General features: G+C 57.1%; 1 protein-coding gene across 1 annotated transcript in view; it reads right to left on the bottom strand.

Annotated features, from left to right (window-relative positions):
* TIMP2 (TIMP metallopeptidase inhibitor 2) overlaps nt 1-10,526 on the bottom strand; it is a 66,621-nt gene extending 56,095 nt beyond the window's left edge. Inside the window, exon 1 of the mRNA XM_021670934.2 lies at nt 10,098-10,526. Within this exon, the coding sequence (XP_021526609.2) occupies nt 10,098-10,227 (130 nt within the window). The 5' untranslated portion in view covers nt 10,228-10,526. The remainder of the gene's footprint in view (nt 1-10,097) is intronic.
* Nucleotides 10,527-13,860: the final 3,334 nt, after the last annotated feature.

Below are 13,860 nucleotides of genomic sequence, written 5' to 3'. Positions count from 1 at the left end.
CTAAAAATACAAAAAATTAGCTGGGCATGGTGGCGCGTGCCTGTATTCCCAGCTACTCAGGAGGCTGAGGCAGGAGAATTGCCTGAACCCAGGAGGTGGAGATTGCGGTGAGCCGAGATCGCGCCATTGCACTCCAGCCTGGGTAACAAGAGCGAAACTCTGTCTCAAAAAAAAAAAAAAAAAGAAAGTACTATGCTCTCAACATTTTTCTAGGTCATAAACACATATCTGTAATATCATTTGAAATGTCTGCTCACTCTGTTGCGGTAGTGAGAAAGCTTAATTTATTTAGCTTATCTCCAGCAGCCAGGCAAACCTCACGAACGAGGCCGGCCTCAGGAGCTCCTCCCCCGCCTCAGTGGCTCCGTCCATCACCCGTAGCGCTCCAGCCCAACCCCACAGGGACCACCCTCTCCAAGCCAACGCTGGTCTGAATCAGCGCCCTTCTGTTGACGCACCTCCTTTTAAAAGCCGATTCTCTTTTTGTTTGTTTGTTTTGAGACGGAGTCTCACTCTGTCGCCTAGGCTGGAGTGCAGTGGTGCGATCTTGGCTCACTGTAACCTCCACCTCCCAGGTTCAAGCAATTCTCCTGCCTCAGCCTCCCAAGTAGCTGGGATTACAGGCGTGCGCCACTACGCTCAAATAATTTTTGTATTTTTAGTAGAGATGGGGTTTCACCAAGTTGGCCAGGCTGGTCTCAAACTCCCGACCTCAGGTGATCCACCTGCCTCAGCCTCCCCAAGTGCTGGGCTTACAGGCATGAGCCACCATGCTGGCCTAAAAGCCGTCTCTTCTTACTGTGCTATTTCCTGGCCGGCTGACCCTGAGCAAGTTCCTTAGTGGGTCTGCGCCTCTGCTGGATCCTCTGTGCAATGGGGATGAGGACAGGGAAGGAAATGGGCTGGCACTAGTGAAATGCAACACCACCCGTCTAAGCACTGGGCACCTCTGCCAGCTGTTACTGTTGCCACGGTCATTATCACGGTGTCATGATTCACCTCCCGGGTTGCTCCCGGGCCTCCCCCAGGGCCAGACGGGGAGGAACAAGAACACAAAGATAGAGAGAGCTCAGGGTTTGAGGAAGAAAGAGCTGGTGCCCCCCCGCTAGCTTAGACCGCTTCCTGGGAGGCAGGAAATTCACATCCTTTTTGGAGGAGTGGAAGGGGAGGTAGAGGGAGGCCACTTGTCCTAGATCGCGCTGCTGGACTGAGTCTGGGGCCAGCATGTGACCCCCCGCTCACCGTGTTTGCTGTGAATGTCAGTTCCCCCTCGCTACCGCTGACTGCCTTCACCCTCACTGCTCCATTTCCCGTTCCCTCCGAGGCTGCATCACACATTTTCCACTTCAGTCTGCTGAAGCTCCAGCTCAGTTCCCTCTCACCCTGACTTGACGTTCAGCAGATCCCACCCGCCTGAGCTCCTGAGCAGCTTAGAGGACAGCTGGCCCCCGGGCATTGGGTCCAAGCCCAGAGGCATCTCCCTTTGTGTCTGTCCGTGACTCTCGGCTCGGCTCCGGGCCTGCCTTGTTTCCCGGGTCTTCCCCAGTGCAGGTGCCAGCTTGGCTCCCCTGGTGACTGCGAGCCTCTCAACACCACCCTCCTCCTCAGTGTCATACCCCTCCTTTCTGTCCCCTCTCCCCCAGTGCAGGAGCCACAACGCCTTCCCCGGGTCCCACTGTCCAGCCTCCAGGCTTTGCTGCTCCAGCTGGGCTCAAGCCCACTTTGTTCCAATGCCTCTGTCCCCGTGGTCCACTCTCTACCACGGCCACCCTGGGCTCCCCCCACCCACCCCAGGACCTTTGCTCGGGGCTCATCTTAGCTCTGATGAGATCCACCCCTCTGGGCCCACCATCTCACCACTGTCCTAACCTCGGTAAGAGCAAGAGGTGCAGCCTGCAAGATGATCAGTGCATTCCTGCGCTCACTCTCTGAAGACAGGCACCACGGCTTTGGAGTTCGAGACCAGCCTGGCCAACACGGTGAAACCCCGCCTCTACTAATAATACAAAAATTACCCAGACATGGTGGCATGCACCTGTAATGCCAGCTACTCGGGAGGCTGAGGCGGGAGAACTGCTTGAACACAGCGGGCAGAGGATGCAGTGAGCCGAGATCACACCACTGCACTCCAGGCTGGGGGACAGAGAGACTCCATCTCAAAAAGCTATATAAATAAATTCCTTGAAACACCTGCCATAGCATTTTTGCATATGTTAGGCACCCAAATTCTATTGTACAACAAAATATAAAAACCCTTAAGCAAATAAATTCCATAAAAAGCAGGTATTTAAGACACAGACACCAGGCCCTTCCTAACGGTTGAAGTCCGGGCTTCCCTCAGGCCTTGTGGTCCAACTCTGATCAGAGTTTTAGATGGAAGGGTAGCTGCCATCTGCCAAGCATGCCTTCCCCACAGAAGACAACCACAGAGCCTCCCAGGTCTTTGGAGCCATCCCCGAGACCAGCTAGGAGGCCAAGGACACCGATGGCCTCCTTTCCCCAGAGCTAGTTACAGACCTACCTGGGACCCCCTGCTCGTGGTGGCAGAGTCTCAGTGGACCCTGGCTGCCCAGGGAGGCCAAGTACAGAATGAGGGGGGAAAGGAGAGAAAAGCAAGATCATTAATACTGCTCAGCTCTGAGACCAGGCAGATATTCGCAGCAAACAGAAGACTCGAAACCTACAAAAAGACTCCTTTTAAATGGCAGTGACTTAACTTTTGGAGGGCCACCTGCACCTTTGAGAAGCTGGTGGCTGCCACATCGACTGTCCACAAACACAAACACACACACACACACACACAGACACACACACAACCACTTAGTTTCCAGGCTTGTGGCCAGCCCAAACCCGCCAAGCCTATCTCTGGCTGGGTGTTCATACACTTTGAGGTAAGACCCCTCTTTTATAAAGACTGTTCCTCAGTTTGCTTCTGTTAGAAACAAAAATGCTCATTCCTCAGTGCCACAGAGAAATAGCACTCGAACATAAATTTTAATTTTCTCAGCAAGGCAATTTTTACTTCTATAGAAGGGTGTGTCTCGCAGATGGAGCCGTATCGAGAGCACACCCGAACGAGGGAGGGGAAGGGGTTCTTATTCCTGACGCAGGCAGCCCCTACTGCTGTGTCATTCCCCTATTGGCTAAAGTTGGACCGCACAGTCTAAGCTAACTCGATCGGCTATTTTAAAGAGAGCAGGGGTAACAGTGACAGGGTGGGTAGCTTGGCGGGAAGGATGGTTACAGAACAGGTCAGCGCAGGGGGACCAGGGGGAACTTAGGTCAAAGCAGGCGGCCAGGGGAACAGATGAGAAGTACTGATTAGAACTCGCGGGAAAGCTGTTTACCGAAACTCGAGGCAAGAGGGTGAAGAGAACCAGGAAGTTAAACTTTAAAATGGAGAATTAAAGAATAAGACAGCTGAACATGCTGACATACTGATTCTTTGAAGAGAAACTTGGAGTTCACTAAATCTAGCAGCTTCTCAGAGCAAACACACGCTCAACCTGATTTGCTGGGGCTCCTTCTGGAAGCCTTCCCTGGGCTCCAGTCTGACCTGGCTGGCCCGGGAGCAGCTCAGCCCTCAGATGTAAGGTGGGATTCATTGGCGTGGGGTCTCTGTGCCCTTCCCTCTGCTGCCGCACAGCCACGCACCAACAAATGCACCAGGCCCCAGGGCACAGACTCCAGGGATTCTAGCCCACTCAGGCTGCAGGGTCCAGGCAGGGGGGTCCTGGGGGCACCAGCTTCATCTGCCTTCTACTTTGAGACATCCATGCTCCTGACCTCTCCATCGGGAAGTCTGGGTCTGCCCCACTTCCCTCCTCCCAGCAATCTCAGGGAAGCTCATCTCCCTGCTTACCCTGCCCCCAACACTGAGGTGGTCAGAGCCTCCACACTTCCTGTTCAGACCCACAGGCAACAAAAACAAAACCTTGGCCAAGCACTCACAATATCAGACATTCATTAAAAAGTATGTACAGGCCAGGCACAGTGGCTCACGCCTGTAATCCCAGCACTTTGTGTGGCTAAGGTGGGTGGATCACTCGAGCTCAGGAGTTCGAGACCAGCCTGGGCAACACGGTGAAACCCCATCTCTACAAAAAATACAAAAAATTAGCTGGGCCTGGTGGCTGCTTGGGAAACTGAGGTGGGAGGATCGCTTGGGCCCAGGAAGTGGAGGCTGCAGTGATCCGTGATTGCACCACTGCACTCCAGCCTGGGTGACAGAATGAGATGCTGCCTCAAAAAATGAATAAAAATTATATATAAGTACAAATCTCAATCCATATGCTAACTTTTCATACCATTCCTAGCACCAAAGATGTATTGGGCACCCTTCTGGAGACAACTGCTCTACGCCAACTTTGGCAGGCAACAGCAGCACCTGGAGAGTCCTGAAACTCTGGTGCCCACACCTGGGCCGCTCCAGCATGCAGGTCTAGGCGGCTGCCTTCTACCAGGCTCCCTGGGCATCACCTGCTGCCAACCCACAGCCGGAACATCCTTGGTGGCCGGGTGGGCCCCAGGACGGAATGCGGATGTCACGTGACAAGTCAGAGCAGTGACATTTGGCCCCCATTTCCTTGGGGGTCCCCCCTGAACTCCCACTCTCCTCTTTGGCCTACACTGCACCCAGAACTCTCACCCTTCCTGGGGCAGCTGGTCCCTTAGCTTAGAACACCTGTGCACACCCCACCCTGCTGCCGCTACATGACCGGGGCTTACACTCCCCAGCACCGTCCTCCAGATCGGGCTTCTTCACCCTCCCTAACCTTGATTTCTTTTTTTTTGAGACGGAGCCCTGCTCTGTCACCAGGCTGGAGTGCAATGGCGCAATCTCGGCTCACTGCAACCTCCGCCTCCCGGGTTCAAGCAATTCTCCCGCCTCAGCCTCCCGAGTAGCTGGGATTATAGGCGTGCACCACCATGCCCAGCTAATTTTTTTGTATTTTTAGTAGAGACGGGGTTTCACCATGTTGGTCAGGATGGTCTCAATCTCTTGACCTCGTGATCCACCCGCCTTGGCCTCCCAAAGTGCTGGGATTACAGGCGTGAGCCACCGTGCCTGGCCCTAACCTTGATTTCTTAACTCTGCCCTCCCCTCTTGAAAAAGACCATCCTAGCCATGCAGCCACTTGCCCATGGTCCCTGGTTTGTGAGCCTGTGCATGCTGCGGGGGACAGAGGGTGCGTCCAGGGCATACACGCCTCCTGCCCCTACCCCTACACCACGTCTGCCTGTCTTTGCTTCCTTCTTTTGATATCCTCCTCCCTGCCACTGCTTCTGTCCTCACAGCTGCCTGGGAAGCCTCGGGCACACCTCAAGGTTGTTTTGAAACCCAACGGCTTCACCCCTACACGCACGCCCCACCGCATCGACTCAGCGGTTCTGCATCAGGACTGGGGCGGCTGCCTGCGCCTCTCTGTCTCCTAAGAGTCGTCTATGCCCTGTTCTCCATGTGCTCCGGTGTTGCCACAGGGTCTGAGCCTCTCAACCCACACCAGTGGCATGCACCTAGCAACCTGGCTGGGACAGCAGGGAGGAGGGAGGCAGGTACCCAAGCCCACCTGCAGCTCACAAACCACAGGCCGGGACTGTGTAAGTGGCTGGCTCTGCACCGCCAGAAGGGTACAAATGCTAGAGGCCCCAGAGGCTCCCAGGCAGGCACTGTCTTCAGATCCCAGACGGGGAGAAACGCGTCGTTGGGAGAGCTCCTTCCAGCACCTGCCACAGCTCCAGGCCGCGCGTGTCTCTCCCTGCTCTTCCAGTCTCCCTGCCTTGGGAGCTGCCAGCAATTCAGGGGCCAGTGACTCCCCTGGCAGAGCTTGTCCCTCCAAGGACGCTGCTCAAAACCGAGCCAGAGAGCTCCAGTTCTCCCCACAGCCCCTTCCTCGACCTTCCATGGGGCCCTGCATCCTCACACCTTGCAAATGCGTTTCACATCATCACATGATTACTTCTGAATTCTGGTTATTTGGAAAGTCTATCTGTTGTTCATTATCTGCTGGAACCGCATCAAGTGGACTGACTTTGGACGGCACCCTGGCAGTTGAGGAGGGGGTATTCGCTCACCACACCGTGCTGCGGGGACCCCTTCCTTCCACACTGCCTGGCACTGAAATGCCTGCCCCCTGCCTCCTCCACAACAGGGATAAGGTCTTGCTTCTTTATGTCCCCTGGGGCAGAGCCAGCCACCCCACAATCGCTTGTTCAAACACAGACAAGCCCGATAACGAAAATCAAGACGAACAAAACTGACAATACAAATCAATCACATGCTTCGCACGACTCACCAACAGTTTCTTTAAAAAGCACCGCCCCCACCCCCTTGCAAGGAAGGCCTGACCCAGCGCACATGAATCTGATGCTGTGTTGCTTTTTCTGAGCACGTGTCCTGAACACAGAGCCGTTTTTGACGATGTGCTGTGTGTTTTCTCGGGCGGCCCCCTGTCTGTCTGGTCCCTGTCACTGTCTCGCAGGAACCAGGCCACCCTTGGCTGTGCACCCTCTTGGCTGTTGGTCCCGGTCTAGCTAGAGCTGGAGATCCAGCTCGGGGGGGTTGCAGAGGGCAGGTTCTGAGAGCGTGTGGAGAGATGTTATCACAGAGGTCTTCTAGGAGAACATGGCTTTTGGTATTGCCACCCAAGCCAGAGGGGAGGTTTATTCTCTGCATTCAGAGAGCTCCTGGCTTTACCCTTGAGTTCAGAAACCGGCCCAAGCAGCCCGAGCTGCCAAGTAGATCAGCTGGCTAAGTGGCTCCAGGCATGGTACTGCCTGAATGGTGAGCCCAAAGCTAATTTCCAGCCAGAGCCCTGTAGTGTGGTAGATGTGAAGGACTTCACTGGGTGAGAGGAAGCCGGGCCAGCAGCGCGTTTAAACACTGCTGTAACCGAGACGCAGAATGCTTCCCACTTGTGCTGGCCTTCCTGAAAAGGTTGAGGACTGGGGCATCTCTTACCATCCCTTATCCTAAAAGCCATCACCTCATAGTGAATGATCTTTGCCGACCACAGCTCCAGTCCTGCCAGCTGTGAGAGCTGCTAGGGAAATACCTCCCAGAAATCCTTCCCAGGGCAGACAGAAATCGGACTGTTTTCTAAGCCAATTGCCTCTTGTGGACACCAAGCCATTTAACAAGCCTACAGCAGCCGAGAGGAAAAGGAGCCAGCTCACCACATAACAAGCCAGCCTGCATGAACCCCCACTGTGTCCTCCTTCTGTGACCCCTGGGTCACAGTCCTGCTTGCCTAAAGTCGCCTGTGGGCCTTTTAAAACTGCAAAAGCCAAAGTCTGAGCCAGACCCTTTGTATTTGCAAAGGGACCCAGACCTGAGAAATCTTTCAGAATCTTCCAGGCAATTCTGCTCTGGGCGAGAATGGGGAACTGTGACTGAGGAAGTCACAAACCTGCATCGCTTCAAGGAGAACCGGACAGTGGAGAATAGACAGGCCACTGCTGTCCCTGTGGGATTTGTTCCGGGACCCTACCCTGGGATGTCCTGTGTTGTTTATCCAGAGTTGGCCGAGCATGGAAAGGGTGACTGGGAACACGAGAAGGCAGCCTAGGTGTACTGGGTCAAATCGTGTCCCCCTCAAATGCACCTCTAGTCAGATCCTGGAATATGACTTTATTTGGAAATAGGGTATTTTTTGATATATCAAGATGAAGTCACACTGGATTAGGGTGGGCCCTAAATCCGATGGCTGGTGTCCTTATAAGAACGGGGAAATTTGGCCGGGCGCAGGGACTCACGCCTGTAATCCCAGCACTTTGGAAGGCCAAGGCAGACGGATCACTTGAGGCCACGAGTTTGAGACGAGCCTGGGCAACATGGCGGAACCGTATCTCTACTAAAAATACAAAAAATTAGCTAGGTGTGGTGGCACATGCTGTAATCCCAGCTACTAGGGAGGCTGAGGCAGAAGAATTGCTTGAACCCAGGAGGTGGAGGCTGCAGTGAGCCGAGATCGCACCATTGCACTCCAGCCTTGCTGTCTCAGAAAAAAAAAAAAAAAAGAACAGGGAAATGTGGACACAGAGACACACAAGAGAGAAGGCCATGTGAAGACAGGCGGAGACGGGAGTGATGCGTCTACAAACCAAGGCACATCAAGGAGGGAGGCCTGGAAGAGATTCTCCCTCGGAGCCTCCAGCAGGAACCAGCTCTGCGGACGCCTTTTCAGACTTCCGGCCTCCTGAGCTACAGAGAATCCATTCCTGTTCTTTTAAGCCCCCCCGGTTTGTGGTCATTTGTCACAGTGGCCACAGGAAGCGAATGCTTTGGGCTCTGCAGTGCAACTCTGGCATCTGATGGGGCCTCTGAGCCAGGATGGGGTGAAAACTGTGAGCTACAGGATGATTTTGATACAAATGCCAGGCAGCCCAGGCAGGGGAGAGTGCTGCGCCAGGCACAGAGGAGGCAGGAGGAATGAACGGCCGCCCTCCAGCCTCTGCCATCCTGGATCCACACCCCATGCAGAAACAGCTCCCAGCTCAGTGGCCGCCTTCACTCACGCCAGGCAAGGACATAGTGGCTGCCTGGACATTCTCCCACACAGCTGAGGAGTGTCGGGGGGTTCCAAGGCCCGGGTGCTACGAACCCAACCCCCAAGTCCTTCTGGCTGTGGCTTCCCGGCCTTCACTTCAACCTGCCCCACCACGTGCTGGTTGTGGGGGAGCCTGGACAGGCCTGCACCCCCCTACCTCGGGGCACCCCCAGAGAAAGGCCCATTATGGCTCCCTCATCTCTCCTTTGCCCCCAAACCCTGCTGAGCACCAAGCCTAAACTGGAGAAAAGACCTGGATTTTGTGGAAACTGGGATACAGGCACATGCCACGCCCTCCACCCAGGTGGCCTGAGCCACCTGAGACCTGTGACCCCAATAGACTGGAGGAACTGGAAACTTCCCCAGCTGGGCAGGCAGCTCCCAGGCCAACCCGGGCGGGGCACGGTGGAGTATGGGAAGGGTGTGGCTGACAGCAGGAGAAACACAAACTCCCACCTCCAGTCCCGGCAGGTGAGCGGGCTTCCCGGCCTTGCTCCATCTGCCCTGGACAGGCCACTCGGCTGAGACTCCACCATGAGAATGAAGGAGGGCAGGGGGCTTCCGAGACCACCTGCTGTGTAGCCAGACTTGCCCCAGGAAAACCATGCTGACCAGCACCAGGGCTGCAGAGGCTTGAGGTGTGAGACCAGGGTGGAAACTCCGGGCCAGCAGGTTCCTCCCATTTCTGCTGGTCCTCCCCCTCCACGGACCAGAACAAATAACTGGGCCCCTCCTCCCTCCCTCCATGGCGCCTGTCTTTTGGGGGCTAGGAGTCCTAAGGTCGCGGGTATTTGTTGGGGAATCTGAGCAGCCGCTGGGTCCCACGTGCCGGGTCCAGTCACTAAGGTCTCCAGCTTTTGTGGACGTCCCGACAAAGCGGACACTCAGGGGTCCGGGTCCCTGCCCAGCCAGTTTGCAGGGCCTCCCGGGCAGGGCACCAGCAAGGAGCCAGGCCAGGGGACGCCACAGGCCTTTCTCACCTGCCCCTCTGGTGCCCGTGGAACCTGCCTCGGGTAGGGGGGCTTCCATCCCACCCAGGCTTGATCGGGGAGCCCCAAGATGGGGCTGGTGGGAGAAACCCCGGCAGCGAAGCCCTTCCCCACCCAGCCCCGAGCCGAAAGAAGCCCAACTCCCACCTCCTCTGCGAAAGTTTCTTCCTGGGGTCCCCAGTCCTCCAGGCCCCTACCCCCACGCCGTGTCCCCCACGCTCCCCGCCCCCAGCGCTGGCATCCCAGGGCGCGCCGCCTGCCAAAACCCAAGCCATTCCCTGGCTCCCTTTCCTGGGGCTGGAGCTGCGGCGGAATTTCGGTGGAATTTTGAGGCTGAGACGCATCTCGGCAAAGAGGGAAAGAAAGGGAGAGGAGGGAGGGGGTAAAGAAAGTCGGCTCTGGGCGTCCACTTGCAGGATTCGAGAAGCCGCCGAGGAGCAGGAGGCGGGCGCTGGGGTACCTCGGCCCGCGGCGGGCGGGCGGGGCGTCCGCGAACCAACCCTCGGGGGTCGCAGGGGAGGTGGGGCCCCGCGCCGGGGCGGGGGTCGCCGCTCCTTACCTACATCCGCATTGCAAAACGCCTGTTGCGGGTGCACCGGGGAACAGCTGCAGGCGTCGGCCGGGCGAGGCAGCGTCGCCAGCAGCAGGAGGCCGAGCGCCAGCCGCAGGGTGCGGGCCGCGGCGCCCATGGCGGGCCGGGGGGCTGGGCGGGCGTGGGCCGCCGCCGGGGGTCCGGGCGCTGCTCGCGGCGGCGGGCTGGGGGCGCGGGCCGGGACTGAGCCGGGGCCGAGGCGGGCCCCTCCCGCGCGGCGCACCCTCCTCACCTGCCCCGCTCGGCCGCGCAAACTTTCTCTCTCCTCTTTGTCTCGGGGGCGCGCGGGGAGGGGCGCGGGGCGCAGTTCGCCGGGCGGGGCGGCGGGTAGGGGGCGGCGGGCGGGCGGCGCTGCGGCTCTCCGCTGCTGCGCTGCCTTCTATGGATGTGTTTGCTGCGGGCTCGGGCCGGGCCGCCGTTTTATTGCGCTCGGAGGATTGTCTGCTCCTCCTCCCGGTGGCTGGCGGCCAATGCAGGCTCCGGGCGCTCCCAGCAGCCCCCTCCTCCCCCTCCGCCCGCGCCTCCCCCGAGCCCGCGCTTTTGTTGCGCCCGGCCTGGCACGTCGGGGGCTTCCCGCACCGCCCAGCGCCCGCGGCCCGCACCCGCGCGGGGCCCCACAGTCCCCAGACCCCCGACCCCAGCCCCTGGCGCGTGGCCTCCTGCGCCCGGGGGCCCTGGCTCGACACGTGGGACTCGCGCCCGGTCCCTCCGAGGCCCCGGGAGACGCACCCGCCGTCCCCCTAGAGGTCGACGCCGCCCCGGGGTCCCTCAGAGTCCAGCCTCAGGGCAAGCCCAGGGATGTGCCCTTTGGAGCCGAGGCTGCTCCATGTCGCCGCCGCCTCCCCATTCCTGTGGGCGGGTGGCCTATGAGAAACTGACAGGATCCCTTTTTCAAATGGAGGCCTTAGAATTTTAAGTGCGCCTGGCCAGTTTAGTTGGGGGGTGGGGGTGTGTGGTTACTGGGAACAAAACAGGATTTTATATAAACTGGCCATATTTTTGACCAGCCAACAAGAGACGAGGGGTGGGCCGAGGCGCCCAGGAGCCAGTAGGATCGCAGCGGAGGCATTGGCAGGGCTCCGCTCACAGTTTCCTCTCTTAGCCCGCAAATGTGGGAGCCGAGGGACTTTTCCCAAAACAGTTTTGTGTTCCAGGAAAGACCCAGGCACATGAAGGTATGAACATGTGTAGGGTGGTGAGGCGGGCCTCCTGGCTGTGAACCTGCCAGCGCCTGGCTGTGGGCACCCACCCTGCGCATCCGGTGTGTGCCCCGCCGGGCTCCGTGGACGTTGCTGCGCTCAGGTCAGCACTCTAGCCCTCAGGGTGTTGAAGTCCAGCTAGGAAGATGGAAGCCCAGGAAGATGACACAAGAAGAATCAGGGCCGGGCACGGTGCCTTGCGCCTGTAATCCAAGCACTCTGGGAGGCCGAGGCGGGAGGATCGCTTGAGGCCAGGAGTTCGAGACCAGCCTGGCCACATTTAGTAGACACAGTGAAACTCTGTCTCTACTAAAAATACAAAAATTATCCGGGCGTGGCGGCAGGCGCCTGTAATCCCAGCTACTCGGGAGGCTGAGGCAGGAGAATCACTTGAACCCGGGAGGGAGAGTTCGCACTGAGCGGAGATCTCACCATTGAGCTCCAGCCTGGGTGACAGAGTGAAACTCTGTCTTAAAAACAAAAAAGAAGAAGAAGAAGAAGAAGAATCGCCCACTAAACTGTGCGGTGCTGACTTGAGGTATGAAACTTTGGAAAATAGTGAAAGAATGGAAAAACAGCTTCTTTCTGTTCATGTATGCTTTGTAACAGACAACTCTGAGAAAAGTTAAATAGGCAGTGACGTTATTTTTAGCACCCTGACAAATCCAAAGTCGTTTTTTCGGTTTTCGTTAGCGCGAAATAGAGTTGTGTCGTCCACGAAGTGATGTTTGAAGCTAACTTTTCAAAGTGCAGTTAATTCTGAAAATTGTTCCATGCTGGCTGCTTGAATCCAGTTCATTACTTTCTTTCCTTCTTTTTGGTTATAAGGGGATCGAAATGCTGTTGAACTTGACAGAAGTCCGGAATCAATTAGTCAGTTCATGTTAGAAACAGGTAGCGTACGGGCTCTCGGTCTTTTAAACAAGCTCTGTTCATAAGTGTAATCAGGTACGTGTATTAGGGTAATAAATACCTTAGAGCAGGTGTGGTGCAACAACCAAGGGGGAGGGGCTCACATGGGATGTACCTGGGAGGAAGTGGGGGCCTGGGCTCCAGGGCGAGGGGCATAGACTGGAACTTCCAGCCCAAAGCCTCGCATCTGCATCCTGGACGGCCCTCCCCCAAGTCATCCCACCAGCACACAAACAGGCTGGAATTGCTCCCGGGAAACATTAAACAGAAATCTTGCCAGGTGCAGTGGCTCACGCCTGTAATCCCAATACTTTGGGAAACTAAGGTGGGAGGATTGCTTGAGGACAGGAGTTTGAGATCAGCCTAAGCCACATAGTGAGACCCCGTCTCTCCCAAAAAAATTAGCTGGGCGTGATGGCGCACACTTGTAGTCCCAGCTACAGGAAGCTGTGGTGGGAAGCTTGATCCTGGGGAAGTCGAGTCTGCAGTGAGCCGAGATCGCAACGCTGCACTCCAGCCTTGGTTATGGGGTGAGACCCTGTCTCAAAACGAAACAAGAGTCCTCTCCCCTCAATTCCCCCACCATAGAGAACCCTACTTTTCTGCCTTCTCTACCATTATCTCCTCCAAACAGGTCTCTATACCAGAAGTTTTCAGCTTCTTTTCCTCCCTTTTCTCTCTCTCACTCTCCCTCCTCCTTCCCTCCCTCCGTCCATCAACAAATACTCATTTGAGCATCTGCTGGAGCTTGGACACCATCCTGAGAGTGAGACATTCAGCGTCTACAGAACAGAGGAACGTCCCTGGGACAGCAGGTGGAAACACACAAGGCCCCAAGGCTGGAAAGTGCTGGTCTTGGTGGAGCCCGTGGTGTGCCAGAGGAGTGAGAGGAAGGAGGGCTGAGGCAGGAGGCCAGGAGCAGGGGCTGGGAGGGGACGCGGCGGAGGGCAGCCAGGCCACCAGGAGGATGTGCATTTAGCTCTGAGTGCGGTGGGAGCCTTTGGAGGGTTGTGAGCGGAGGGGCAGGATCGGATGCATCCTCTAGAAGGATGGAACTCTGGGGGATGGCCTGGATGGGGGCGGGGAACCCTACGAGAGGGCAGGTGCCTGACATCCAGAGACTCCAGAGCCACGGAATGGTGAGCACAGAACCTCTCTCTGGTGCAGTCCTGTGAATGGCTGACCTGCGGCTGCAAAGTCAGGAGCAGAGGGGACTGAGGTCTGAGGGGCTCAATGACTCTCCCAAGGGCACAGCAGGGAAGGGGAGAGGCCGGTCCCAGAAGCCAGACCCCCAGCTCGCTGACCCAGCCCCCAGCTTGCTGACCCAGCCATCTCCCTGCGCTTGGGGCCCTCAGGGTCTCGGCTCCAGGGCCAGCCTCTGTCCCATTGACCTCCCTCCACCTTCCCTTCCAGTTAGGTCCTCCCATCTCAAAACCAAGGAAACTGTGGCCTCAGACCAGGAGCCTGCTGAAGACAGGGAGTAGGCAGGGGGAATCTGGCTCATGGCAGCACAAAGACTCTTTCTTTTTTTTTTTTAGAGACTGGGTCTCACTCTGTCACCCAGCCTGGAGTGCAGTGGCATGATTCAGCTCACTGCAACTTCTGCCTCCCGGGCTTAA

Source organism: Aotus nancymaae, unplaced genomic scaffold (assembly GCF_030222135.1).
Source record: "Aotus nancymaae isolate 86718 unplaced genomic scaffold, 86718_ANA_hifiasm-v0.15.2.pri h1tg000089l, whole genome shotgun sequence".
Lineage (NCBI taxonomy): Eukaryota > Metazoa > Chordata > Mammalia > Primates > Aotidae > Aotus > Aotus nancymaae.
This window is presented reverse-complemented; position numbering and strand designations above follow the sequence as displayed.